The sequence below is a fragment of the Mobula birostris genome, chromosome 12 (assembly GCF_030028105.1).
Source record: "Mobula birostris isolate sMobBir1 chromosome 12, sMobBir1.hap1, whole genome shotgun sequence".
Lineage (NCBI taxonomy): Eukaryota > Metazoa > Chordata > Chondrichthyes > Myliobatiformes > Myliobatidae > Mobula > Mobula birostris.
This window is the reverse complement of record NC_092381.1, coordinates 13,727,846-13,754,869: the sequence shown is the minus strand read 5'-3', so window position 1 is coordinate 13,754,869 and position 27,024 is coordinate 13,727,846. Positions and strand designations below refer to the sequence as shown.

The following is a 27,024-nucleotide window of genomic DNA, read 5'->3' as shown; positions in this document are numbered from 1 at the left end:
AAATCACTGACAAATGCTGTCTGTAATTATTATTTTATTTGGCACAATGTCAGTTGGTACCAAAACACGTAGCACATATTTCTTATCTTTAACTAAAAGTAGAGTGAGAATTAGAAATACTGATTTCCCTGTTTCCTTCCTTGCATTGCATCTAGTGACTGATTGGTTTTTCTGACAAGTTTTCTACAACTATTAAGAATCCATTTTTATCTTGAAGGCAAGAAGATTACATCAGTGATTGGGCACATGGATTCATTCAGGTTTGATTTCTGACCAGGAGTTTGTCAAGACTAAACTCTTCAGATTGCACAGACCCTCAGCTTAAGAGTTCTTCTAAACTAATAAAAGTTCCTTTGGGCACTCACTAAAATCCATGAGACAAAGTAATCTGCCCATTGTGAACAGTATATTTGGGACACTTTCTAAAATTAAGCAAAACTAAGATAATCCAATGACAAAGGACCTGAAGTGGATAAAGATATCAATGAAAAAAGGGATAAGACTGTTGTATTCATTTCTGTTACAGCAGAAAATAGTTACATCTCCATGCAGAGTCAGAATGCCATAATAAATTGAATAAGGTAAAGGGGAGAACAGCTACTGTTAACTCTTGTGCTTATGCAGAGACATCGCTATGCAGGTGATTATAAATGAGTAATGGAGAATAATCTCTCCAATTAAAAAACCACCAGATAAAATCTGTAGCTGAAGATACACATGGACGATGGATTTTCATATAAATTTACACCAATAAATTTGCAATGATTTTCCCCAAGTTTTTCATGAGAAAGAAAATTCAAAAATTCTCATCTCTGAATTCATAATATCAACTTCAATAAAGTTTCTTACGTGAACAAAACTCACATTCAGGATAAACCTGCAGATGTCTTGTGGTTCTTGGTCATAGTACTCATTCGATTCTCCATACCTAAAATGAGCAGTCCCCAACAGCTGGGCTACTGAACGTTCTTTGTGGCTCAAGAAGGGGTTTGATTAATGCCTGCAAAATTAGATTCTGTGAATGTGGGCCCAGCTGTGAAACTAAGTTACAGTAACCTCTGAACTTACAGTGCAGATAGTACAATTCACCTCCATCATATATCAACAGCATTTTGTTCCCACTTGAATCAAATAGCATTCAAAACATGAAGTGAAGAGCAAAACTAAATTTAAGTTAAAATGCCTGCTCAGAACAATGTTATCCACAGCAAAAACTGCAACACTTCATTCTCACGTCCAAAATAAGCACAATCCAAATCAGAACATTTAATCAACGTTTACCACTTCAGTTAGCAATTTACAGCAAAAAGGCAACTTTGCTCTGGAAAATATTATGCGCGCATTTAAAAAAAAGAAATAACTTTGTTCTACCCATCAACATCAAAAGCAAATATTCTTGACCATTTAATAGGATGAATATCAAGACAGTTGAAATGCAGCACACTCCTGACCTACCTACCTTTATCAACAAAATATATTTGCATACAATCCAAGTAAGCTAAGAAAAGGCTAACACAATATCACCCAAAATACATTTCTACTCAGCAGCATCTCAATCATCAGTTAACACAATTTAGGAAATACTTACCCATAAGAGACTTTTTTTAAATCAACAATACTAGCAGGGAAAATACCTATTAGTTCAATTCCTACAAGGTTTACATGCCAAGTATGTGATCAGGGCACATTAATCTCTACATAAAATTTAGGTATAATAAAGAGGACATGGGCAAAAACAATTTCAAGTGTTACTGCACAGTAAGTCAGTTCTACTTCAGTCAAGATTTATTCTAATGTACTTACAGTGCAAAGCTCCTTGAAGGAATAGAATCAAGGATGGTGCACAGCATACGCCAGGTTACCCTTACAGAGCTAGTGCTAGATTGGCTGGAACACACCTGTACTTCAATAGATACAGTGGCAAACAGACTGCAATTGCATTCATCGTTTCAATAAATTAAAACGAACAACTATAATATGCAGGTGCAAACACAACAAAAAAAGAGTGCAATTTGCACAGAAACAAATGATTTTCAAATAGCTGGAATAATATGCAGAGTAAATTCAAATCTTTTCAGATTTTAAAATAGCAAATTCCAACCAAATAATGTGGAGAAGGTCATAATGCAACTGAAAACAAATCCATTGTCAGTTTAAGCTGCTTAAGTCATTGGTCAATACTTTGACTGGTACCTTACCATCAGTTTTTCTAAACTCCTTCTGTCAGAAAAAAAAGTTATGGGGCACTATTTTACATGGCAGTAATTATAGACTGCAAACAAATAGACAAGTATTTCCTAAGTAGTTTGCCATAGAGGTAATTAGAAAGAAACTGCAAAGAAAAGCCAAGAATGCCATCCATAAGATTAAATAGCATTTTACCATCATACATTCTGCTATAGAAAAATTATGCAAAATTCAAACTGCTTGCAACTTGGCATAATGCATTATTACTGAATAACTAAATTGTAATAATTATCAACTCAAGAACTTGGCTACGTTAGATCTGAATTGAAATCTTCCAAGTCTCAGTCCCAGATTGCCTCAAGAGAGAAAGCCACAAGGCAGAGAATGTGTTGTACTACTAGGTTACAATCCCAATAGCGCAACACAACTCTAGTATCTTTACCCATAGATCCAACTTACCCACAAACAAAGGTTTTCATATCATTTATTGTCAAGCACAAAACAAGCATTTTAAAAGTGAACAGGTATACAATGAAATTAATACATTTTACAACAAAAGCACATGTCACTTTAATGACCGAATAAAAATAGAAAATACATATGCTGGAATGTTCAAACTATTGATTCTCTAAAAGCAAACCAAATTTGCAATTCTACACAAAATAATTGTTGTCAAGTTCACTACCTCTTAGCTATGACAATAGGAACAAACACTATGTTTCTTAACCAAAAACAAAATTAAGATCTTCATCAAGACGTCTGCATCCATAAATTTTACAAAGGCTTTTCCCACAATGACGCAAATATCTCCACTTCACATTACTGGCCCTGCACAGAAGAAATACATAAGAAATACACAAGTGGTTACCAACGTGAAACATTTCAAGCGCATCGAGTGTGGACAGGATCCTCTTTCTGTGAAAAGAAGAATTAAATATATCCGGATAGCTTCTCTTGTTTTTCCACATTGCCTGCTTTGTGGAGAGACTTGCAATATGAAGAGCCTTTGAAATAACGTAACCTTCTCAAGGGTAATTCAACGGCATTAAATTTGAGAAAATGTGTTGAAATACAGTATATCCCACACAACACACTACCTTAATTTCACCATTCTCGGCCACATCGATGAGCTCACAGGAGGATTTCTACGCACCAAAAAGAAAACTCAAGGCCCTTATACTAGGTTTCTTTCTTTCAATGGTATTTACCTGCGGGGGTTGCTGTGCTGGTGGGTGCTGGGGCATCGGCTGGGAGTTTGTCTGACTGTAATAAGCTGCTTGTTGTCTGTAGTACTCAGCCCATGCAGCGCTGTAGTCAGGCTGTCCGCTTGGTTGAGCTGCTGTACTCGAGGCTTGGGCTGCCTGACCTGGAACAATAACCAGCAATGTATCACTGACCAAATTCAGATGATTCACTTACTCAAATCATGTCCCATAAAATCAACGACATACTTTGCTTCTTGTAGTATTCCTCCCAAGCTTTGGTGTAATCTTGCTGGGGGCCTTGTGGTTGTCCCTGTTGACCTACATAGAACATCGTATGAATTTAAGTTAAAAAAATGTAAAAAAAAATAATTGTATCTTTGAAATAATAAATTCCAAGATAGCATAATGTACTAGCTCCAGCTGAATTTGAAATTTTTGACACTAAAAGTTTTGTATTTTCAGTTGCTATTGGTTGAAGGTAAGAAATAGAGTAACAGTTTTGGCCTGAGAAACAAATGAAAACACAAAGACTTGTAACAAATCCTAGTTATTGACTAAGTGCATCAATATCAAAGCCAACATACAGTACTTAATAGCCTCATACAATTTTACACCAAGTTTAGCTGGAAACCAAAACTCTAATCTATCAATAAATTCACAGTATATCACTGTAGAGATTTAAAAACAAGGCACATGATAGAATTCTAAATTAAACATTTTTGGAGGATTCCTACTTTTTCTTTGTGCATCTCCATTCATCAATCTTAATTACAATTACCTAATTTCTTGTAATATTCTTCCCAGGCCTTGGTATAATCGGTCTGAGGATTTGGAGGAGCAGTTGGCTGGTTTGGATCACCTGCTGCCAAAAGTACACCAAAATTAGCACATTAACCCAATAACCAAGAATTCCCATGGAGGACAGAAGAGAGAAAGTGCAAAAAAAAAAGTAAAACCAAAAGCTGCTAGGACTAATCAATGAGAGGCTTTCTCATTCTGTGCAGAGTGATTTAGGTATATTAATTAAGAAATGAGAATAACATAAATACTAATACAGTTTTCCAAAGTAAACTAGACAGGATAAATCTTGATGCAAACTTAAGTTATTAAAGGTATTTAAACTGCACCAATTAATTTGTCAGAGCAGCCAGAAGACTTATATAAAAATATCTGATGATTTACCAGGTGCAGAATTTGGGGTATTGCTCGGACCAGTGCTTGGGGCGGCAGGAGGCTGTTGTGCTTGCTGCTGATAATACTGAGCGTAATATGCTGCCCACGCAGCAGTATTTGCATCTCCAGCTTTACCTACAATAAACAATATTTTATTACTGATGGTAATTAAACACTAAATAAAAATGTTCAAGATACTTAATATACACTCAGTGGCCACTTTATTAACTACCTTCTGGAACAAATAAAGTAGCCACTATGTTTGTGCTCTTCTGCTGCTGCAGCCCATTCACTTCAAGGTTCAACGTGTTGTGCATTCTACGTTTGTACACACCACTATAGTAATGTGTGATCATCTGAGTCACTGTCACTTTCTGTCAACTTAAACCAGGCTGGCCAATCTCCCGTGACCTCTCTTATTAACAAAGAGGTTCTTGACACAGAAATGCCGCTCACTGGATGCCTTGTTTTTCACATCATTCTCTATAAGCTCGACAGAGAAGTGTGTGAAAATGCCAGATCAATAGTTTGAGAGAACAACTCTGTCTGGCACGAGAAATTATTTCTTACCCATTCTGATGTTTTGTCTGAACAACTTGACCATGTCTGTATATTTTTATGCAGAGTTACTGCTGCCACATGATTGGCTGATTAAATATTTGCATTAATGAGGTGTACAGATGTAAGGGGCCATTAAGTGCATTACAGCACTTTAGCAAGTAGATCCTCTTATCCTCTTCCTTTACTGTAGACTGCGGCTCTTGCAAGGAAACGATTCCACAAGCATAGGCTACTGTCCAGTATCTTCTCCAAGAGGTTATTTACAAATGCCTGACTTTTTGATGGTGCAAGTCCAAGGACAAAGCCATTGTTTTCAACGATGCTGGAATGCACATACTTCTGGAATGGGTTAAAACTAGAAAGCAGTGAAGAGTGGGACATTCTGGTCCCATTTCTTGCTGTCTAGAGCCAAACATGGCTTCACCACAGCCCAAGACAGTAATCAAACCTGGACCCCCAAGGCCTATATGGCCCAAATACATCATAATTTGAGCTCAGCGAAAGAGCTTGCATTGTTTAAAATAAAGCCAAAATGTGGGATATCAAGCACGAAACTGTGTCTTACTTGGATCTGGTGGACCCTGCTGTTGCCAGGGTTGATAGGCATTCCCCCATCCTTGTGGAGCATAAGGTGCTGGTGGTCCACTGCAGAGGTTAAGAGATTAAGTAATGATAACATATAACATACTTTATTCAGCAATCATGAGAAAGGCATTGTGCTATTTAAGACATATTACTTACTGTTGAGGTGGGCCAGGAGGGCCTGGATTATAGGGTCCTGGGTTATAGGGTCCCATAGGAGCTCCAGGACCTGGGGGACCGGGGGGCCCATGAGGGGCAGGTGGGCCATGGGGTCCATGGGGACCATGAGGACCAGGTGGCCCAGGAGGACCAGTAGGAGCCTAAATACACAAACATAAATAGTAGTAAGACACAATCAGACTAGCAAATAGGCAAATTCCTGCAAAAGGAACAGATTGTCAATTTAAATTAAGATTGATCTTTTCAGTTACTTCCTTAGATCACATAGAATGGTTAAGGACTAATTTTAATGGAAAATGAAGTTTTTATTCTAAAACAATCAAAGTGAGAAATAGCAAACATATTTACATAGATTTCTTAAGAGTGAAATTGCAATCCTGTTTTTAAAACACATTCTTGTTTGTATTGAGATGATTAGAGAGTACAAATTCCTTTCATTTTTGATGAATTATTGATTTTCACAACATGGCCCTGATTAGCAAAACTTAGTGATTTATACACATCATACTGGTGGCTGACAACTGTATTCAACATTTGTAAAGTGGACTCATTCTTAAACCAAGTGCAAAAAACAGTGAGTCCATTGTTCTAATAGATGGCACCATCCTCGCAATAAATAACCTACAGAAGCAAATTTAAGAAGAATTTCTGATAACTACCCCTAATAATCTATGATAATCAAACAGCTCCAACTATCAGTAAAGTTTTATCAGCAGACATTATTACATGTGACATTGTTCAAACTGCTCAGCATATGCATAACTTGTTTTTAAATGTTTGGGTATTTTGTTTGCAAAACTGCTTCGCCAATAATCAAAGACCACACAGTTTTGTCAAGACATACTTTGCTGGTGCTTGTGTGCAAAAGGGATGGAACTTTGGATTTGATGCTATGCCTTACTGGGTAACTGAAAACTGCACACTAAATTAAATGTGATGCAGATTAGAGAAGGCTGGCAATTGAGCTATACCAGACAACAATTTTCCACAGACCTCACTTCCCCAACTACTACAACATGGCATTGCCTTCAGAACCCTCCTGAGAATTTCACAATAAGCGTGCCTTCAATGACTTTTCTCCTCTCACAATACGTCACTGTTAAGCCCACAGACATTATTTCATACACAAGCAAAATAATGTTATTTAAAAGCCAGATGAGGTAACTGATCCAATAACCAATGGACTCAAAGCAAATATCGACTGTCCTATCACTAACTTTCTACCGACCATTCTACTTTAAAAAAAAATCGAAGTCACACCACACGTCTCCCTCAACATTTCAAGATCTAGACGCCCTGGATACTGAAGATGAGCTTTGGGAACCCTAATGCAGCGGTCCCCAACCACCGGGCCGCGGACCTGTACCGGGCTGCAAGGCAAGCGCTACCGGGCCGCGAGGAAACGATATGATTTGGCAATATGAGTCAGCTGCATCTTTCCTCATTCCCTGTCACGCGCACTGAGCTTGAACACGCGAGGTCATTACCCGCGTGTCGTCCATGTCAGCGCGGGAAGGAGATCAACTCCTTGAGCTTGCAAATGACAGCGGGCTGAAAATTATGTTTGCTATAACATCTCTGTCGGCATTCTGGATCAAAGTCAAGGGCGAATATCCTGAGATAGCCACAGAAGCACTGAAAACGTTGCTTCCATTTCCAACTTATCTCTGCGATGAATGCAACAAAAACTAAATTGCGGAATAGACTGGACATTAGGAACCCCATTCGAGTATCGCTGTCTCCCATCACCCCTCGATGGGACTGTCTTGTTGCAGGAAATCAAGCCCAGGGCTCCCACTGATTCAGCGATATTGGTGCGTTGCAATGATTTTATATGTTCATACGGGGAAAATATGCGCTGTGTGTTTAATATCCAAACGTTACTTAAAATGTTATGATGCTATTGACTTAACTTATATAACTATATAACAATTACAGCACGGAAACAGGCCATCTCTGCCCTTCTAGTCCGTGCCGAACGCTACTCTCACCAAGTCCCACCAACCTGCACTCACCCCATAACCCCCCATTCCTTTCCTGTCTATATACCTATCCAATTTAACTTTAAATGATAATATCGAATCTGCTTCTGCCACTTCTACTGGGAGTTCGTTCATCACGTTTTTCAAGCCCCCCTGTCCTCCCCTGATAATTGACTTATCGCTATATTCATGCGAGGAAAATATGCGCTGTGTGTTTAATATTAAATTCATTAGATAAACCCTTTTAGAAATGAAATTGAGTGTATTAGCCACTTATCACCGATATTCCGGTTGTGATTAACAGCACACCCCTTCTGAACAGAATCGCCAAAAACGATTTGTAGCAAAAAACGGCACGTGCACGCATACACAAGTTATGCATGCGCACTGGTGCCCGCGCAAGGCTTTATGGTCATTGTAGTCTTTTCAGGGTAAACACAACGTATTTGACTGCTACTGTACTCTTGTCTGCTGGCAATCATTCCCCCCCCCACCCCCCCGGTTGGCCGGTCCGCAAGAATATTGTCAATATGAAACCAGTCCGCACTGCAAAAAAGGTTGGGGACCCCTGCCCTAATGTAACATCCTATGGTCCATTACCAATAAACTGCAAAACTAAGACAGCACAATCTGCTTATATAATTGGGAAATGTGTAAGCCATTCAAATGTAACATCAAGGAGAATCACTTTAAAATGTGATTTGTCTCTGAAAAATTATATTGACTGCTGTATTAAAAACTTACCCCAATCTTCTCTTCAATAAGTTGCCTGGCATAGTCAATCTGCTGAGTTGATCCACGAATAATAAACATTTTGAAGTTGGGATCAGCATTTGGAGGTGGGTTTCTCTGGAGCTCTATTCGTGCTCCTGATTGCTGACTAATGGATTTAACAGTCTCCCCTCCTGAATTAGAACAGCAGGGAAAAGAATGTTCACTAAACCTTCACCATGAGTATTAGCTAAAAGCTTACAAAAGCTATGCTTGGGTAAATTGATGTGTCAACAGTAACTTAGATCATAAGACATGGGTGCAGCATCAAAGTATTTGACCCATTGAGTCTATGCACTTGAAGAAATAATAGTGGATACAAAATCCTCAACGCTAATAGCTTTCACAACTTATAATCAACTCAAGGAAATGACAAGATCACTAAAATACACACCTGACAAGCATATCATTGGCAGTTAATGAAATTGTCTATTAGGCACCAACTTCTGTCAACAACATATTACTCCACCCACTCAGTGGCATTCCAAGCAAGATTGAAATACTTTTGCAGCCAAGCATTAAATCCTTGAAACCTCTGCATATGGGAGACAATTATCGCCCTTTCATCAATAGAATTGAAAGTCATGGAAGAATAGTATTCACAGATCTTTCACTGCCAATACCACCTCAGCATTACTTCCTCGCCTCAACCAGATCAGTCAGCCATTGATGGTTTCTTAGTTTTAAGTTGCAAGGTAATCCTTACAAAATTTAGACAATTATTCACAATACAGTCACATTTATAGTCTTGTCATAATAGAGGCTAATTCCCTTCTCTCCGTAGTGACTGGAAAAATAAACCATGAGACCCAGTTGAGCCAGGGTCTGTGACTGTAAGCACTCATACCTGGAAAAAACTTGGTAGGTTAGATGACCTAGGTAAGCTGCAGCTAGTATTTAAGATAATTAGAAAAAAGTTCAAACAGTTTTGTAAAAACGACAACAGCTATTTTAAAATTTGATTTTGTTCCTTGGCAGACTGATGAGGAAATTTGAAACCTTCAAAATCCAAGAGAAGGCACTCAGATCTGGCTTTTCAGAAGGCAAGGAGTTATGACTGGCTGAAATTTAATTTAAAAAAGGCTCTAAGCATTTGTATACCACAGGATTTAGTTTCTTCTTCTTGTGTTATAATATTCTGTAGTGAAATGAGATTTGTAGATATCAAAATTGACAGCATAACAAAGAAAAAAATTGAGTACATGAAGAAATAAAGATACAAGTAAGGTGGAACACTAAAATAGCAAATCGAATTTAACCCGGAGGAGTGAGCCATTGGACCTGGGAAAGTAAATGAAGTAAGAGAACAAAGGATATTGAGAATTGTAGCACCAAGAAATCCTGGAGTATTTGCTGACAAACTCCTGGGCAGGTTGATATGATGGTTAAGATGATTAATTCTATTTAATGATAGGAATAAAGAATAAAATTGGAGCAAAGTCATGGTAAATCTGTTTCAACCAGTGGTTAACCCACAGCTAAGAGTATTGTGTTCAGAGGTCATCACTATTGGAATAGTGTGATATCACTACAGGGGATTCGAATCCGGCCGGCTCCCTTGCATGCTCTCCAACCATGCCTGGGTTGACTGTCAAGCTAACAACTTGACCTTGTTAACAAAAAACCTAGAGAGCGATGGGCTCTGCCAGGTTTCAGGTGCCCAAGCAATGAGCATACAAAAGCTTGTCGTGACGGCACCTAGACGACTCCACCAGGAGTTAAGGGCGTACACAAACACTACAGGGGATGCAGAAGACATAACCATTTATTTTGGTTGGCAAATGAATTGTGACCAGAGATTGGATAACATTAAATGGTCTCCTTCATTTCCAAGAAAATAGGGAGATTTAATTGTTACATAAAATTAACAGGTCTGGACACCATGAACTAAGAATTTTCCTTTGCAGAGACTGACTAAGCAACACATATTTAAATTGACAGAATGACTAGAGCAGAGCTTTTATTTTCCAGTCAAGAACAATGGATGCCAAAGGCTATTTTCTCCAAAAGGGCAAAGGAGGCAGATATCTCACTGTAGATAAAGGCCATTGGTCTCTTAATAAAGCTACATATCAGGGCTGGGAAATGGAATTGGCTTGGTTTCTTTCTTTGCTGGATTGGACACAATAAAGTCATTCTGGCCTTACAAGTTTGTAGTTAATTTGTTTACAGTTCAACTGTTTATTGCAAATGCTTACCTTTGCCAATAATTATGCCAGTCTTACTGCTTGGTACTGTGAAAGTAAACTCCTGTAGACCACCTGGTGGGGGCATATTCCAGTTCCCTTGTCCTCTGCCTCTTCCTCTGCCAGGACCAGGACCACTACCACCAGGAGGCATACCAGCCTGCAAGCAAGATAAAAAATACTTGTAAACAACCATTTATACTGCCCACTAAAGGTATGAGGAAAACATTCCCGAGTTTAAAAAAAAATCAACACAAAATACATAGTATTATTCCAGCCAAAAACTCATACTTAATTGGCATGGTTAAAGAGCAAACAGTTGTCATCTAACCTCCACACTTCGTAGGAGGTCTCTTAGTATCTCTGCAGCATGCTGACATCTGTCTGGAGGGCCCAGGATCTGAGCTATTCTTTCTGGAGTCGTTCCATCATCTTGAGATTTAAAAAAAAGTGATAGTTTTTTTTACTGACAGATTAATAAGGTATGAATCCTTTATTCAATTTGAGAAGAGATTATATATTAGATTCACCTGGCTTGAACTGAATCCTCACTCCTGCATCATTCTGTATCTTCTTTATCATTTCTCCACTTCTCCCTATTACAATACCAACAGCAAATCGAGGCACAGGGACCTAAAAGAAAATGTAATTAGTATACACAACAAACACACCCCAAAGACAAGACTGGTTACAGCTGTAAATTAACTGGCAAAATTATTTGTGAAAGCAATACATTAACTTCCTAGTACAGAAAATTTTGAATGCAAGCCAAATTAATGCAGGCATCAACACTCAAGAATTTTATATTCTTTGCTAAATTTTTGACACAACACACACACTTTAGACATTGTATTTCACACTTACATCCAATGTTTCATTAGCCCCTCCCACACGAGATCCATATTCGTTACGCTGCTCTCTAAAACCTTGGTCTCTGTCACGAATTAAATCCATCACCATATCCTTAGCTTGCTGCAAAGGAAATAAAAACATGCTCATACTTCGCACTCACCAATAACACTAATACTCATTAAAAAGGAAGCAATGCTGTACCTACCTGTACTTTGTATGGATCTCCTGTAATTCGAAGAGGTTTATCTGATCCTGTTGGCTGAGGTCCATCTTGAATCATCACCATCTTCACTCCAGCACGTTCCTATTTTGCAATAGAATAACTCCATGTACCCACCTTTGCAAATATATTTAATTACAGGGTCTTAGTGGTTAGGAAGCAAAGGAAGACAAACATTAATCTTACCTGTAACTGCTTGATTGTTTCTCCGCCTTTTCCAATAACAAGCCCAGCCTTGCTTGCAGGAATCATGATCTCCTGCACAGAAGTACCTGCTCCATCACCGTGGTGTGTACCAGGACCAATTCGGCCCCTTTCAACTATCTGATCAAGCAGTCTCTTTGCAGCTCTAGAACACCCAAGGGCGAGAACAGTGGATGGAATGGGAGAAAAATAAATCTTCATACAGTTCTTAATGCAACAATAATTAGTTAGGAAGATAACTGAAGCTTAGTTAAGTTAGATTTGACTGCATAAACCTTGAAGACACAGAAGCAGCTTGACAGTTCAAATTAACCTTTGGATTAACACAATACTTATCAAAATCAAAAAGTATTTTTAATTACACTTACACAATAGAATCAGGGCTGCCTGTCAACATGCAAGACCTTTCTGGTAAACCACCACTGTCTGAAAATGAAATTCACATAATATTAATTTATGTGAAGCAAAATCATTGGGGAAACAAAGTAGTGGACTAAACGTAATTATTGAAACTGGCTATGGATGATGTAAAGCATGTCAATAAAATTTACAAAGAAAGCAAAATTTGTTTGCAGAGTTAATCCTGAACAATACTGACAAAACACAAGAAGGCATCGACCATCCTGCAGAAAGCAATTCCAATTCTGATTAAGTGTGAGGTGTTTCATTTGGGTACAAGGAATGAGAGGTCTTAATGCAATAGAGGAGCAATGGAACTCCGGGGCAATGATTCATGAAGCACCAAAAGCAAGTGAACTGAAAACAAATGAATTCATTTTTAGATACATAACATTAAAAAGTAGAGAACTTCTATCACAAATTGTATATAGAGCACATTAAGCACAGAAAGTATTGAAATGCAAAAAGTACTACAATTGAAGTGCATAGGGAATGTTGAGCCATTTTTGGCTTTGAGTAGACAGGACGAAGAGGATCAAAAAATCTCTTAAATCTCATAAAAAGTTATTTAAACAAAAATGTTAATGTAATTCTAATTGTTCAAAATTAAAGACCATAAATATGAGTCAATGAAAGCATTCAATTGTTAGTGGGGAATTTATGGGATTATCCACTAGTTGGGATGATTAAGGCATCAGCGTTACAGCATTGAAGGGGAAGCAAGTAAATCAGAGAAAGGAAGGTGTGCTGATATGGAGATGAGAAAGGAGAAATTAATTGGGCTAATGTGGAACAAAGCATTCATATAAGTACGGTCTAAAAGCCTTGAAAATCTACATAGCACTTAGCTTGTTAACCATAACATCAAACATTGTCAACAAGGAAGATAGCGACTTTAAGCACAAAATGAATGCTGTAAATCTAAATTCAGCTGAAAGACAATTGGCCTGAAGTATGAACTGCTTTCCTCTGCACAGATGCTGCCTGATCAGCTGCAAAGCCCTCAGACTTCCAGTTTTTAATATGGAAGCTGTGCGTAAATTAAGCTGAACCAAATCCACAAGTTTAGTTCATCTGTGCAAAATTAAAAGAATTTAGTAAACAGTGACATACTATAAATCCTGTTTCTTAACCAAAAAAATTCTTACTGAATTTCTTTAAAATGTCCTGGGTCATTGATTTTCTCTGGTTACACAACAGGTTCTTACACTCCAAATTAACTGCATTAACTGCAGTTAACAAATTAACTGCAATGTAAAACACAAAGCTAAATGAGCTAACTCAACTGACAAGCAAAAATATAAATAAAAATCTTACCAGGCGCAATCTGTACTTTGCACCCAGACTCTTGTTGTATGCGCGAAATCTGCTCTCCTCCTCTACCAATAACTAAAACGAAAAAAGGCAATAATTTTAACATTATGCTCACGACAACCAAAATCATTCTGTACAATAAACTATACTTTTTCCACAAACTGCATTGTGAGAATCTTACCACCACTCTCATGGTTTTTATCTATGTAAATAGAGGCAGTGATATTTACTTCTTCCTACACACCCCTGAACTCAACAAGAGCTTACTTCTCTGAAACTGAATTTTGGCATGTGGGGTCAAGGAAAGATCAGGAAGGGACAATGAACAATTGGAAACAGAGAGAAAGTAAAAACTACTGAATTTAGAACTGAAGAGGGAGGAAGAAAGATGCAGATGAAGAGCAAAGAATGGCAAGAAATGAAAGCAAAAAACTCATTCCAATACAAAATGTGGAGAGGAATAAATTAAGGCCTCGAGCACAGGCTTACTTACTACTAATTTTCATTTTGAAAAGCAGACACAAAGCAGGGCATGATGATAAATATTCATCATTTATTGATCCATGAAATATGGCAGCCAACAATAACTCAAGGATATAGTGGAATTCCCTCAGTCGATGCTTCAATGTACTGCTGGATGGTGGAACCTCAGTAATAAGTCCAGATTTCCCTCGGTTAAAAAAGTGAGACGAGGAAGCGGAAAAGCTTCAACATGATTCACCAGCCTGGGGTCCCAAAATGATCTGGATTAAACAAGATGGCAGCAACCTCTGACTATGAAATTGCACATCACCTGCAGGTGATGCCATCAATTACCGAGGCAGAAAAATAAAATTGTGCTGGTGTGTTGACAAAAATACCATGTTACTTGGAGCAGCAAACTTTCTCCATAGCTTAAAAAAAACTATTTAAAACAAAACACCATTTAAAAATCTAAAACTTGTATATAGTCAAAAAATCTAAAAGTTGCATATATTCAATATAGAAACGCAATAAGTGATTTCAGAGGCACATTTAAAAATACACCTCTAAACTCACGGCAGATGGCAAAAGATGTTTCAAAAAGGTCCTTCTTAACAAGGTGCTTGTGGATATTTAGAGAGACTATGGCTGGGGAATTATCTTCAGCATAGCATGTCTGAATGTTCAATTAATAATAATGAAAGCAGAGTGGAGATTTGGGAGGAATTGTCAATATAGCAACTTGGGGCCATGTAAAGGTTTGGTTGTAGTGAAAGGGGATGAAGTACAAGAAGCTAAAAGGAAAAGAATGTGAACACCCAAACTTGGAAAAGACAAAGCCTATAGATCTCAGCAGCAGATAGCGGAAGCAGGTGATAACACACAATCAAAATGTATTTTGATTTACTTACTAAATCCAACCATGCTGTCAGGAACCTTGTATTCCTCTGTTGCAATTGACCTTTGTTTTTAAAAAGAAAGTTTGGAAGTTAGCCAGCATTTCCCAATACAATTCTGTTGTTCTCCATCTTCATTCGTGATCACAAACACTAGAATATACAATGGTGCTCAAAACTTTAGTGAACCCTGTAGAATTTTCTGTTTCCGCATAAATATGACCAAAAATGAGATCAGATCTTCATGCAAGTCCTAAAACTAGATAAAGAGAATCCAGTTAAACAAACAGTACAAAAAACATTACATTTGTCCATTTATTTATGAGAAAAATTATTCAATATTACACACACTTGTTGGAAAAAGTATGTGAACCTTTGTTTTCAGTAACTGCTGTGACCCCCCCCCCCCCCCCCTGTACAGCAATAACTTCAACCAGAAGTTTCCGGTAACTGTTGGTTGATCAATCCTGCACATTAGCTTGGAGGAATTTTAGGTCATTCTTCCTTACAAAACGGCCATTTCAAAATGTAAAATTTCTTCTGCTTTAACCATTCTTTGGGAGATTGGCTTGTGTGTTTAGCGTCATTGTCTTTCTTGCTGCTTGACCCACTTTCTCTTCGAGCTTCAGTTCACGACTGGTACACTGACACATTTTCTGTAGAATTTGCTGGTACAATTCAGAATTCATAGTTCCATCATTGATGGCAAGCCATCCTGGCCCCAAGGCAGCAAAGCAGGCCCACACCATCATGTTTCATAGGTGGGATGAGGTTCTTATGCTAGAATGCAGTGCTTGCTTTTTGCCAAACATAGCGCTTTCTCACTTAAGCCAGAAAGTTCTATTTTGGACTTATCCATCCACAGAACATTCTTCCAATAGCCTTCTAGCTTATCCATGTGGTCTTTAGCAAACTTTAGACAGGCAGCAATGTTCTTCTTGGAAAGCAGTAACTTACTCATTTCAATCCTGCCATGCACACTATTGTTCAGTGATTGCCCGATTGTAGACTCAGGAACGCTGACATAATCAAATGCAAGAGAGGCCTGTAGCTCCTTAGGTGTTACCCTGGAGTTCTCTGTGACCTCCTGGAATATTATATGCCCTGCTCTTGGGAGTGATTTTTGTTGGTCAACCATTTCTGGGGAGAGTAACAAGAATGTTGAATTTTCTCCATTTATACACCATCTGCCTGACTGGACTGTGGAGCCCAAACTCTTTAGAAATGGTTTTGTATCCTTTTCTAACAACTTTTTCCCTGAGTTCCTCAGAAATCTCCTTTGACCGAGACAGGGTACACTTCCAAAAACCTGTGTGGTAAAGATCAGACCCAGGTTTATGTTCTTTAAATAAAGCAGGGCCTCCCATACTCACACCTGATTGTCATCTCACTGGTTGGAACACCTAATTTACCCTGTAAATGAACTGATAATCCTAGAGGTTCACATACTTTTCCCAACAAATACATATAATATTGGATCACTTTTCTCAATAAATAAATGAACATATATGTTTTTGCGTTATTTATTCAAATGCATTGTCTTTATCTAGTTTTAGAATTTGTGTAAAGATCTGATCACATTTTAGGTCATATTTATGCAGAAATAGAGAATTCTAAAGGGTTCACAAATGTTCTAACACGCGATAGGTAGAGTAGACAGCCAGCGCCTCGTCCCCAGGGTACCACTGCTCAATACAAGAGAACATAGGTTTAAGGTAAGGGGTGGGAAGTTCAAGGGGGATATTAGAAGAAGGTTTTTTTTACTCAGAGTGTGGTTGGAGTGTGGAATGCACTGCCTGAGTCAGCGGTGGAGGCAGATAGCACTAGTGAGCTTTAAGAGACCACTAGACAGGTATATGGAGGAACTTAAGGTGGGGTTATATGGGAGGCAGGGTTTAAGGGTCGGCACAACATTGTGGGCCGAAGGGCCTGTCGTGCGCTGTACTGTTCTATGTTTTATGTTCTAATAACTGTATTTAGTTCTGTACTGTTAATACCAAAACTTTGGAGTTCAAAGACTGGCTACCTTAATCCTGAGTACACAGCAGGTTCAAACATCGAGCTGAAGAAATCAGGATGCTATCACAGGTCAGAGTAATGCAACTATATCGAATTAAAGTCAACTAGGATGGCTGATGCCAGAGCAAAAAATTACTGAGAATCTTAAAAACCACAAAATGCTTGAAGAAACCATGGAGAGAGTAAGAATGAAAGGCAGTGGTTACCTGAAATTATTCAAATGTTACTTCCTTAAAGGTGTCAACCTACTCAGATAGAAAGGCCTGTCCTTAAACATATTTTGAGTATCATGGGGCCATGCAGAAGACAAAAAGCAGAGTGAGTGGGGCAGAGAATTAAAGTGTCAGGTGACTAAGTTCAAGGGATACCCTTGCAGACTGAACTGGGGAGCTGTGAAAAACTGTCTCCCCATTCAGGTTTGGGGTTTTCCAGTGCAGAGACCACACCTTAATCATTTAAAGCACAGGAAAGAGCAAAAAAAAAGCACAAGTGTCACACTGGAAAAAAAAACTGTGAAAGCAGACTGATTGGTGGAGATGTTCTGATAGCACTGTTCCACCTATGACTATCCAGGACTCATCACAACCACTCTCCTTTTGTGTTCTCTCATGCAAACCTGGGAGAAGCAAAGCCGGGCCTTTTCTTTTCCTGCCATACTTCTGGAGACCCAGGCAGTCTTTCTAAGTGAAGCAGTAATTCATCTGCAATTTTTTCAGATAAGTATACAGAACTTGGTACTCACAATGTGGTCTCCTCTACATAGAAGAAACCAAAAGCAGACAGGCCACCTATCTGGCAGAATGCCATGATTTACTCTGCAGGAATGACCTTATATTTGCAATTGTCTGTCACTTTTACTCTTATCCCATTCCCACTCTGGACTTCTGTCTTCCATCTTCTGAATTGCTCCAACCCCCTGGGTGCACTGAAACCTTCAGGATCTAACAATAAATTAAGGTAAGAACTCAGTTCTATTTTCCTTCCTCTCACCCCTGTGGCTGTACTTTGTTGCTTCAATGTGGTTTAGGTTCCCTGTTTTTTTTAAATACAATTAACTGCTAACTTTGTTCCCATCTGATCAGATATTCCTTCCAGTCTCTTCACTCCACCTACCACATCATCTCACTATTCCAGTCCAATGAATGGCCTTTGACCCAAATTTCAACTTTCGCTACTCTCGCCTGCTGAGTGGTCCCAGAATTTTATTGCTTTTGTAGCTGGTATCAGCATGTGCAGGGTTTTACTGGCTTTTGTTAATTACCATCATTCAGAGCACACGAAGGTCAGTCATTTGGTCAACTTACCTGTAGAATTGTCATTTTGCAGCCAGTAGAAAGGAGAAACATAATCCCACAGCAGCACTTTAATGCTTTGTTCAGGTACTTTGTAAAACTCCTAGCTAAGGTCAATTAAGCAAAATTACGACAATGACACAACTGAACTATTGCTCCAGAAATGCAGATATCGTGGGCTGATGTCAGTTCTATGTTCTAAATACTTGCTATTAACTTGAGTACTAGATTTTTAAGTTAATTGCATATTTCCTATTGAAACAAAGAACAGTTACACCTTCACTCTAATGAATATGGTCCTTCTTCAATAATGAAAGAACAAATCAATTAAAATCCAACTACATTAATTGATTCATACACCAAGTATAAAACATGATCGTATGAGCCACCACCTACCGCTGTTGATGCATTGCAGCTAGCTGTGCTCCAAATGCTTGAAGAAAGAAAGAAACATGTTACCTTGATAAATTGCAAAAAACACAAGAATGCAATAAAATTGCAATAAAGGGTTAGACAGCACAACTTACATTTATTAGTTGCAAAGAGAAATTTACATAAAAATTATGCTACAGAAACAAGTTATTTTAGAACTATTACTTTGCTTGTGCGCAATATAAGCCTCCTTCCACGTTAAACTTAGTTGCACATCGCTTCATTTATTCCTCTCTTGTATTTAGAGCTCTATCTTCAATGTGTGCATGTAAGGGAACCAGATTCCAGATTTTACTCACTGCCAGTTTGCCTGAAATCTTTAAACACTCCACTTTACAAGACACCATTCTAAACAATTAAATTCCATTCGTTTATTTTGTTGCTGACAAGGCCCTCATTTGCATCTATCGGAGACAATCTGGGCATTTAAACATCAACTGTTCAAATTTGCTACATCTCAGCGCCACAAACTCGCAGTATAATTCTGCACAAAAAGCAAATAAACAGGCGCTGAAGCCCTACATTGCTGGCCTTTAAGTCACTGGATGACAACAGTAAAGATGATGATTAATTTGTGCTTCATACACATTTAGGATTCAAGGATATTTGCTAGCTTTATGTTGGAAGTATGTTCATGACCACAAGCCAAACAGATGAAAATTAGGGAGTATATTCCAAAATTTAGCTATTAGACAATCTGACTACGAACTGTGAGGGAGTAAAGATCAGGGGAGTTGTGAGTTAGAAGCCACAATTGGCAGGGCAGAACATTGGAAATTTTAACAATTGGAAGGCTGGAGTGAGGTGAGGCAAGAACAGGGTGATTTGAAAGCAAAGATTTTTATTCTGGTTTGTTTCCCCCCTTCTTTCCAGTGTTGATGAAGGGTCTCAGCGTGGTGCGGGGAGAGCAGGCGGGGGAGAGGAAGAGGGGGCGAGAGAGAGAGCGAGAGATAGTGTGAGTGTGTGTGTGTTAGTTACAATAGTTACTTAAATTTGCATAAGATACAAGTGACAAAAAAGAAAGGGACTGGAATGCATCATAGTGCACATGTCATCAGTCCTGGCAAAGATCAGTTTAAGCAACACATATAAAAGTTGCTGGTGAACGCAGCAGAAAGATCAGGTTTTTTTTCCCCCAAAGGTGTTCCTTTGACTTTTCTTATTTAAATGTTATCGATTTAATAGAACAGCTTTGCACTGCTATTTCAGAGAAAGGGTGATCTGATTTTCTGCCTTTAACATAATCTGTAACATCTGTTCCTATGCCCTTCATCACAAGCATTCATCAATTGCCCTGTGTCAATTTTGGCTTGACAATGGTTCAAGACATGCTCAGCTATCTTCAGGGAGCAATTTAATTTTGTCTATACAAGGTGTGGAGAGAAATCTATTTCTAATGTGTGAAAAATGCCATTCTGGAGATTCAGTACTTACGGTCGTTCTGGGCAACTTTCTTAGTATCTGGTTGATCTGCAAAACAAAATATTTTCTTAACTGATACAAGTATCTGCTTTACTACACCAAAAACTGAAAAAAAATTAGTGCTCATTTTCAAATCAATATACAGCTCTCCCTCAGTTATTCAAGTGTTAAGCTCCTAAAGAACCCCTCAGTATGTAAATATTTGTATAGCAAAAGTACAATAAGCTCTTTCACAGTGAGATAAGGAATTGAAACTGTAAGGATGCAGTAGTGAAAAGTAAACAGCACTAGTTAATAACAAGCTGAAACATAAAAGCCATTCATCAAATGGCCTTTATTTCCAGAAAAAAGAGAACCCATTTTCTGGAGGCTTCCTGTACCAATTTAAATTACTTGGTCACTTATGCCTTCCAGATCAAAGTCTAAATATCACTTTTCCCTGAGAGCTCTATTTGTAATATGGTTTCATGTTGTAGCAATTGAAATCAAAGTGAAAACTAATTAAATAAAGAAACCCCTCGTTGAGCAAAGATGAATTACACGAATGTTTATTAGAAATCCATATTAACAAACAAATTCGTTTCAGGGAGAAAATTAGCTCGACAGTTGGGAAGTACCATAATGTTACAGTTCATAAAGAAATATATAAATAGATGGGACTTCTTCGGAAACTTAAAATAACTTTTAAATAGCCTGACAACATTTAACATCAGCAAGTTTTTAAACGCTATATGATATGGAACCAAATACACGGGAAACTCTCAAGCACTATGAATGTCAGGAACTAATTTAAATGAGATTCTGGTACAACTATCTTAAACACTGATTGGGCTACAGCTTAAGAGCTGTTTTGTGTGCAATTTTGGTCACTATGCTAAAGGAACAACATAATTGCTCTGCAGAGCTTCACCAGAACGTTGCTTGAGATGAAACATTTCAGTTAATTGGAGGCTGCTTTACATTCGAAAGGGAAAATACCTAATAGAGGAATGTATTATTAGGGACTTAAGTAAATACGATAGTAAGAAACCTTTTCTCATAGCCGAAGTGTCTACATCAAAAAAGGGCCCAAGTTTAGGGCAGGTGTTCGGAGACTTAGGTCTTTTCCTCCACCCAGAGTTGTTGGAATCTGGAACACACTTTCTGAATGGGTGATCAAGGCAGGTACACTCACATTTTGATATCTAGATAACCCACTTGAATCACCAAGACAGGATATGGACGAAACGCTGAAATGGGAATAGTATAGATGGGTTGATGGTTAATATAATTATAACTCAATGAATCTATTTCTAATCTATCTGATGCTTAGGAATAGATTCAATAGGATATAATTAACAGAATTGGACTAGTCCTGCTCTTCGTCAATTGAAACAACAGAGCAAATTTTCATATCATCAGATAGATGAGTTTTGGAACAAGCTGGGAGGAGGCACAAGTCTTCAGTACTACAGTGAGATTTCTGGATCCTTTGCAGCATCCAATACCCTCAGATTTTTTTCTGCTTTCTAATCAATTGAAGATAGGATTATGATAATGAGGAACACAGGAGCTTATCCACTTGGTAACCCACACCAAGAGCACAATGTGCAATGCTGAAGGAGATGAAAAGGAACCCGAAGGTAACAACAGAAAACCGGCAGAAATCCCTAGAACTTGCTAGTCTCTGGTCATGTGTCCACTATATAAAAAAAACACTGAACAAGAATGGTGCTCTTAGAAGAGCACCATGGAGGAAACCACTGCTCCCCCCCCAAAAAAAATTGCTGCAAGAGACCTCCTGGATGTTCTACAATGCTTCTGGGACAATGTTCTATGGACAGATGAGAGAAAAGTTGAACTTTCTGGCAGAAATGCACATTGCTATGTTTGGAGGGAAAAGGGCACTGCACACCAACACAAAAACCTCATCCCAACTGTACAGCATGGTGGAAGGAGCTTCATGGTTTGAGGCAGCTTTGCCTGGACGTATGCCATCGTTGAGGAAACAATGAATTCAAAATTGTATCAAGACATTTTACAGCAGAACATCAGGGTAGCAGTTCATTGCCTCAAGCTTAATAAAGGTTGGATAACGCAACGAGACAATGAAAGTCAACAGGAGATCAACAACAGAACTGCTTAAAAAGAAGAAAATTTGGATTTTGAAATGGCTAAAGTCCTGACATTAATCCTAAAGAAGAGTTGTGGAAGGACCTGAAGCAAGCAGTTCATGCAAGAAAGCCCAGCAACATCCCAGAGCTGAAGCAGTTTTGTATAGAGGAATGCCCTAAAATTCCTCCAAGCCAATGTGTGGGACTGATCAACAGTTACTTGAAGCATTTGGTTGAAGTACAAGGGGATCACACCAGTTACTGCAGAAGTTCACATACTTTTTCCAACAAATACATGTAATATTGTATCATATTTCTCAATAAACAAGTATAACATTTTTGTGTTATTTATTTAATTGATTCTCTTTTTCTAGTTTTAGGACTTGCATGAAGATATGATCAATTTTAGGTCATACAAACCCCATTTCCAGAAAAGTTGGGATATTTTCCAAAATGCAATAAAAACAAAAATCTGTGATATGTTAATTCACGTGAACCTTTATTTAACTGACAAAAGTACAAAGAAAAGTTTTTCAATAGTTTTACTGACCAACTCAATTGTATTTTGTAAACATACACAAATTTAGAATTTGATGGCTGCAATACACTCAACAAAAGTTGGGACAGAGGCATGTTTACCATTGTGTTACATCACCTTTCCTTTTAATAACACTTTTTAATCGTTTTGGAACTGAGGATACTAATTGTAGTAGATTTGCAATTGGAAATTTTGTCCATTCTTACTTGATATAAGACTTCAGCTGCTCAACAGTCCGTGGTCTCCGTTGTCTGATTCTCCCTCTTCATGATGCGCCATACATTTTCAATAGGAGATAGATCTGGACTGGCAGCAGGCCAGTCAAGCACATGCACTCTGTGTCTACAAAGCCATGCTGCTGTAGCCCGTGCAGAATATGGTCTGGCATTGTCCTGTGGCATGGACATCCCAGGAAGAGACGTCGCCTTGATGGCAACGTATGTCTCTCTGAAATCCTAATATACATCTCAGAGTCAATGGTACCTTCACATACATGCAACTCACCCATGCCGTGGGCACTGATGCACCCCCATACCATCACAGATGCTGGCTTTTGCACTTTCGCTGATAACAATCTGGATGGTTGTTTTCATCTTTGGCACAGAGAACTCGACGCCCGTTTTTTCCGAAAACTAGCTGAAATGTGGACTCATCTGACCACAGCACACGGTTCCAGTCTTTCGGTCCATCTGAGATGAGCTCGGGCCCAGAGAACTCGCCGGCGTTTCTGCATAGAGTTGATGTATGGCTTCCTCCTTGTGTAATACAGTTTCAAGTTGCATTTCTGGATGCAGTGACAGACTGTGTTGAGTGACAATGGTTTTCGGAAGTACTCCCGAGCCCAGGTGGCTATAATTGTCACAGTAGCATGACGGTTTCTTAGGCAAGTGCCGCCTGAGGGCTCGAAGATCACGCGCATTCAACAGTGGTTTCCGACCTTGCTCTTTACGCAGAGATGTCTCTGAATTCTCTGAATCTTTTCACATTATGTTGTAAGATCTAAATTCGCTGCAATCTTGCGTTAAGAAATGTTCCTAACAATTCTCTCACGAATTTTGGCACTAAAGGGTGAGCCACGACCCATTCTTGCTTGCAAAGACTGAGCCTTTGATGGACACTACTTTTATACCCAGTCATACCTCACCTGTTGCCAATTAGCCTGCTTAATGTGGAGTCTTCCAAACCTGTGTTACTTGAATATTCTGTGCACTTTTCAATCTTATTTTAACTGTCGCAACTTTTGTTGAGTGTGTTGCAGCCATCAAATTCTAAATTTGTGTATATTTACAAAATACAATTCAGTTGGTCAGTAAAACTATTGAAAAACTTTTCTTTGTACTTTTGTCAGTTAAATAAAGGTTCACGTAAATTAACTTATCACAGATTTTTGTTTTTATTGCATTTTGGAAAATATCCCAACTTTTCTTGAAATGGGGTTTGTACTTATGCAGAAATAGAAAGTTCTATAGGGTTCACAAACTTTCTAACACCATGCTGTTGCTACACCAGGTTGACCCACTTTTAATTATGTGTACTAGTGCTTTTGTCCTGCACATCAGTCTCACTGACACTGAATAGAATTCCTGGCTTAACCACAATGGTAAATTGAGGGATCTACCAGGTCATATGAATATAGATGATCAAGGTGTAGATTTCTGCTGATGATCTCCCTGGCTCCAGTTATGAGCTGCCAGATTTGTTCTGAGTCTACCCATTTTGCATAACTGTATTGTCACACAATATGGCAGAGGGTCTTCTGTATGAAAAGACTGAGGTGATGTTATCACTATAACTGCCACAGGTTAGTGAAGGTCAAGCAGCTTGATCCTTCATGATGGTTCACCTGCCACAAACCCAACCACTTTACAGATAATAGAACAAAGTGTAATCACTCACCCCCATCTTCCAAGGGTCTTTTCTGTCCTCCATATCCATAGTCAGATGTATTTATTGCTGTTGTTCCTGTATCTCCACCAATTTTTGCTGCAATCTGTGTAATATAAAAGCAGCGGTCTGTTGCATTAAAACATTTTTAAACTATTAAACACGAATTTTGATTTTCTCCAAATGATGGGGGTTTATAATGCACATTTCCAATTGAAGAGACTAAGCTTTTCCCAGTTTCCAAAATTGCTAATTATAATTAGGAATATTGCACGCCACTATGATGCAGAACTCAATCTCAATTTAGAAGGTCTGCACAAACTCCAAAATTAGAAAAGTATTTCTGAATGGATCAGGGATGTTTTGAATTACAAATCGGATACTTCATTAAGATCTAATGCCATCCAATCATTAATGATTCACCAACTTGCAGTATTCCTACATTATCAGAATAATTTTAAAAATACTCATTCAACTTCAAGGACCATAACCCACTGTAGACAACCTCTTCAATTTCATTGAAAGAAGCATCTAAATAAAACATACTTGAAGATTTCCAGGTACCATAACAAGTAGAAAGACAGTCAATAAACTAGGAGCTGATTCACATCTTTAGTGAGACTGCATTAGCTCCCAAGGCATGTGTGTTAAATTGCATCAGTTAAACCATGCAGAAACAAACGTTGTAACGTTCAGTGGCAACAAAGCGCCATCCAACGACAGAGAACAGCATAACATTTCAATATTCTTACACACCAGGTGGCTAGAATTGAGATTGGCTCCTCTAATCTGAATTTTCAATAGGATTATCAGTCAACTCCTGGTCACAAATGTAACATGTCCCAAATCCAAATAATAAATTATTTCCAGGATGCAGACATCAGGATGCTCTCTACAGCTCGGCATTCAATACTATCAACTCCTCAAAAATCAATAAAATTCAAGACCTTGGCCTCAATACCATTTTGTACAATTGGATCCTAGATTTCCTCATTTACAGGCTCCATTCAGTTCAGACTGGCAACATCTCCTCCACAATCTCCATCAGCACAGGTGATTCACAAGGCTGTGTGCTTAGCTCCCTGCTCTACTCTGTTTATACTTACAACTCTGGGGCTAAGCACACCTACAATGCCATATTTAATTTTGTTGACAACACCACTGACATAGGCCTTATCAAAGGTGGTGATGAATCAGGATACAGGATGGAGACTGAAAATCTGGCTGAGTAGAGCCACCACAACCTCATACTCAGCAAAACCAAGTAACTAATTACTGACTTCAGGAGGATCAGAGGCAGAGAGGATCAGCAACTTTAAATCCCTCGGTTATCATTTCAGAGGACCTATGCTGGGCCCAACACACAAAGGCAATTATGAAGAAAGTACAGCAGTACCTCTACTTCCTTAGACTTCTGCAAAAATTGACATATCTAAAATGTTGACAAACTTCCATAGATGTGTGTGGAGAGTATATTGACTGGTTGCATCACAGCCTGGTATGGAAACAACAATGCCCTTAGAAAATCCTACTCCGAATAGTGGATACATAAGACCACAAGACAAAGGTGCAGAAGTCGGCCATTCGGCCCATCGCATCTGCTCCGCCATTTTATCATGAGCTGATCCATTCTCCCATTTAGTCCCACTCCCCCGCCTTCTCACCATAACCTTTGATGCCCTGGCTACTCAGATACCTATCAATCTCTGCCTTAAATACACCCAATGACTTGGCCTCCACTGCCGCCCGTGGCAACAAATTCCATAGATTCACCACCCTCTGGCTAAAAAAAATTTCTTCGCATTTCTGTTCTGAACGGGCGCCCTCCAATCCTTAAGTCGTGCCCTCTCGTACCAGACTCCCCCATCATGGGAAACAACTTTGCCACATCCACTCTGTCCATGCCTTTTAACATTCGAAATGTTTCTATGAGGTCTCCCCTCATTCTTCTAAACTCCAAGGAATACAGTCCAAGACCAGACAAACGTTCCTCATATGTTTCATTCTAGGAATCATTCTAGTGAATCTTCTCTGTACCCTCTCCAATGTCAGCACATCCTTTCTTAAATAAGGAGACCAAAACTGCCCACAGTACTCCAAGTGAGGTTTCACCAGCGCCTTATAGATCCTCAACATCACATCCCTGCTCCTATACTCTATTCCTCTGGAA

General features: G+C 38.7%; 1 protein-coding gene across 2 annotated transcripts in view; it reads right to left on the bottom strand.

The window, feature by feature from the left end:
- Window positions 1–2,657: 2,657 nt before the first annotated feature.
- fubp1 (far upstream element (FUSE) binding protein 1) overlaps window positions 2,658–27,024 on the bottom strand; it is a 28,912-nt gene continuing 4,545 nt past the window's right edge. Inside the window, exons 2-21 of one of the 2 annotated variants that reach the window (XM_072273323.1) lie at window positions 24,867–24,960; window positions 20,352–20,387; window positions 18,882–18,918; window positions 15,190–15,239; window positions 13,820–13,891; window positions 12,472–12,529; window positions 12,086–12,248; window positions 11,885–11,983; window positions 11,692–11,799; window positions 11,358–11,460; window positions 11,159–11,259; window positions 10,840–10,987; window positions 8,615–8,775; window positions 5,868–6,028; window positions 5,692–5,771; window positions 4,575–4,700; window positions 4,171–4,251; window positions 3,639–3,710; window positions 3,396–3,553; window positions 2,658–3,015 (exon numbers count right to left, since the gene is read on the bottom strand). In XM_072273323.1, the coding sequence (XP_072129424.1) occupies window positions 3,007–3,015; window positions 3,396–3,553; window positions 3,639–3,710; window positions 4,171–4,251; window positions 4,575–4,700; window positions 5,692–5,771; window positions 5,868–6,028; window positions 8,615–8,775; window positions 10,840–10,987; window positions 11,159–11,259; window positions 11,358–11,460; window positions 11,692–11,799; window positions 11,885–11,983; window positions 12,086–12,248; window positions 12,472–12,529; window positions 13,820–13,891; window positions 15,190–15,239; window positions 18,882–18,918; window positions 20,352–20,387; window positions 24,867–24,960 (1,917 nt within the window). In that variant the 3' untranslated portion in view covers window positions 2,658–3,006. Of the gene's footprint in view, window positions 3,016–3,395; window positions 3,554–3,638; window positions 3,711–4,170; window positions 4,255–4,574; window positions 4,701–5,691; window positions 5,772–5,867; window positions 6,029–8,614; window positions 8,776–10,839; window positions 10,988–11,158; window positions 11,260–11,357; window positions 11,461–11,691; window positions 11,800–11,884; window positions 11,984–12,085; window positions 12,249–12,471; window positions 12,530–13,819; window positions 13,892–15,189; window positions 15,240–18,881; window positions 18,919–20,351; window positions 20,388–24,866; window positions 24,961–27,024 lie in introns of both variants that reach the window. The other variant, XM_072273322.1, reaches the window with a different exon arrangement.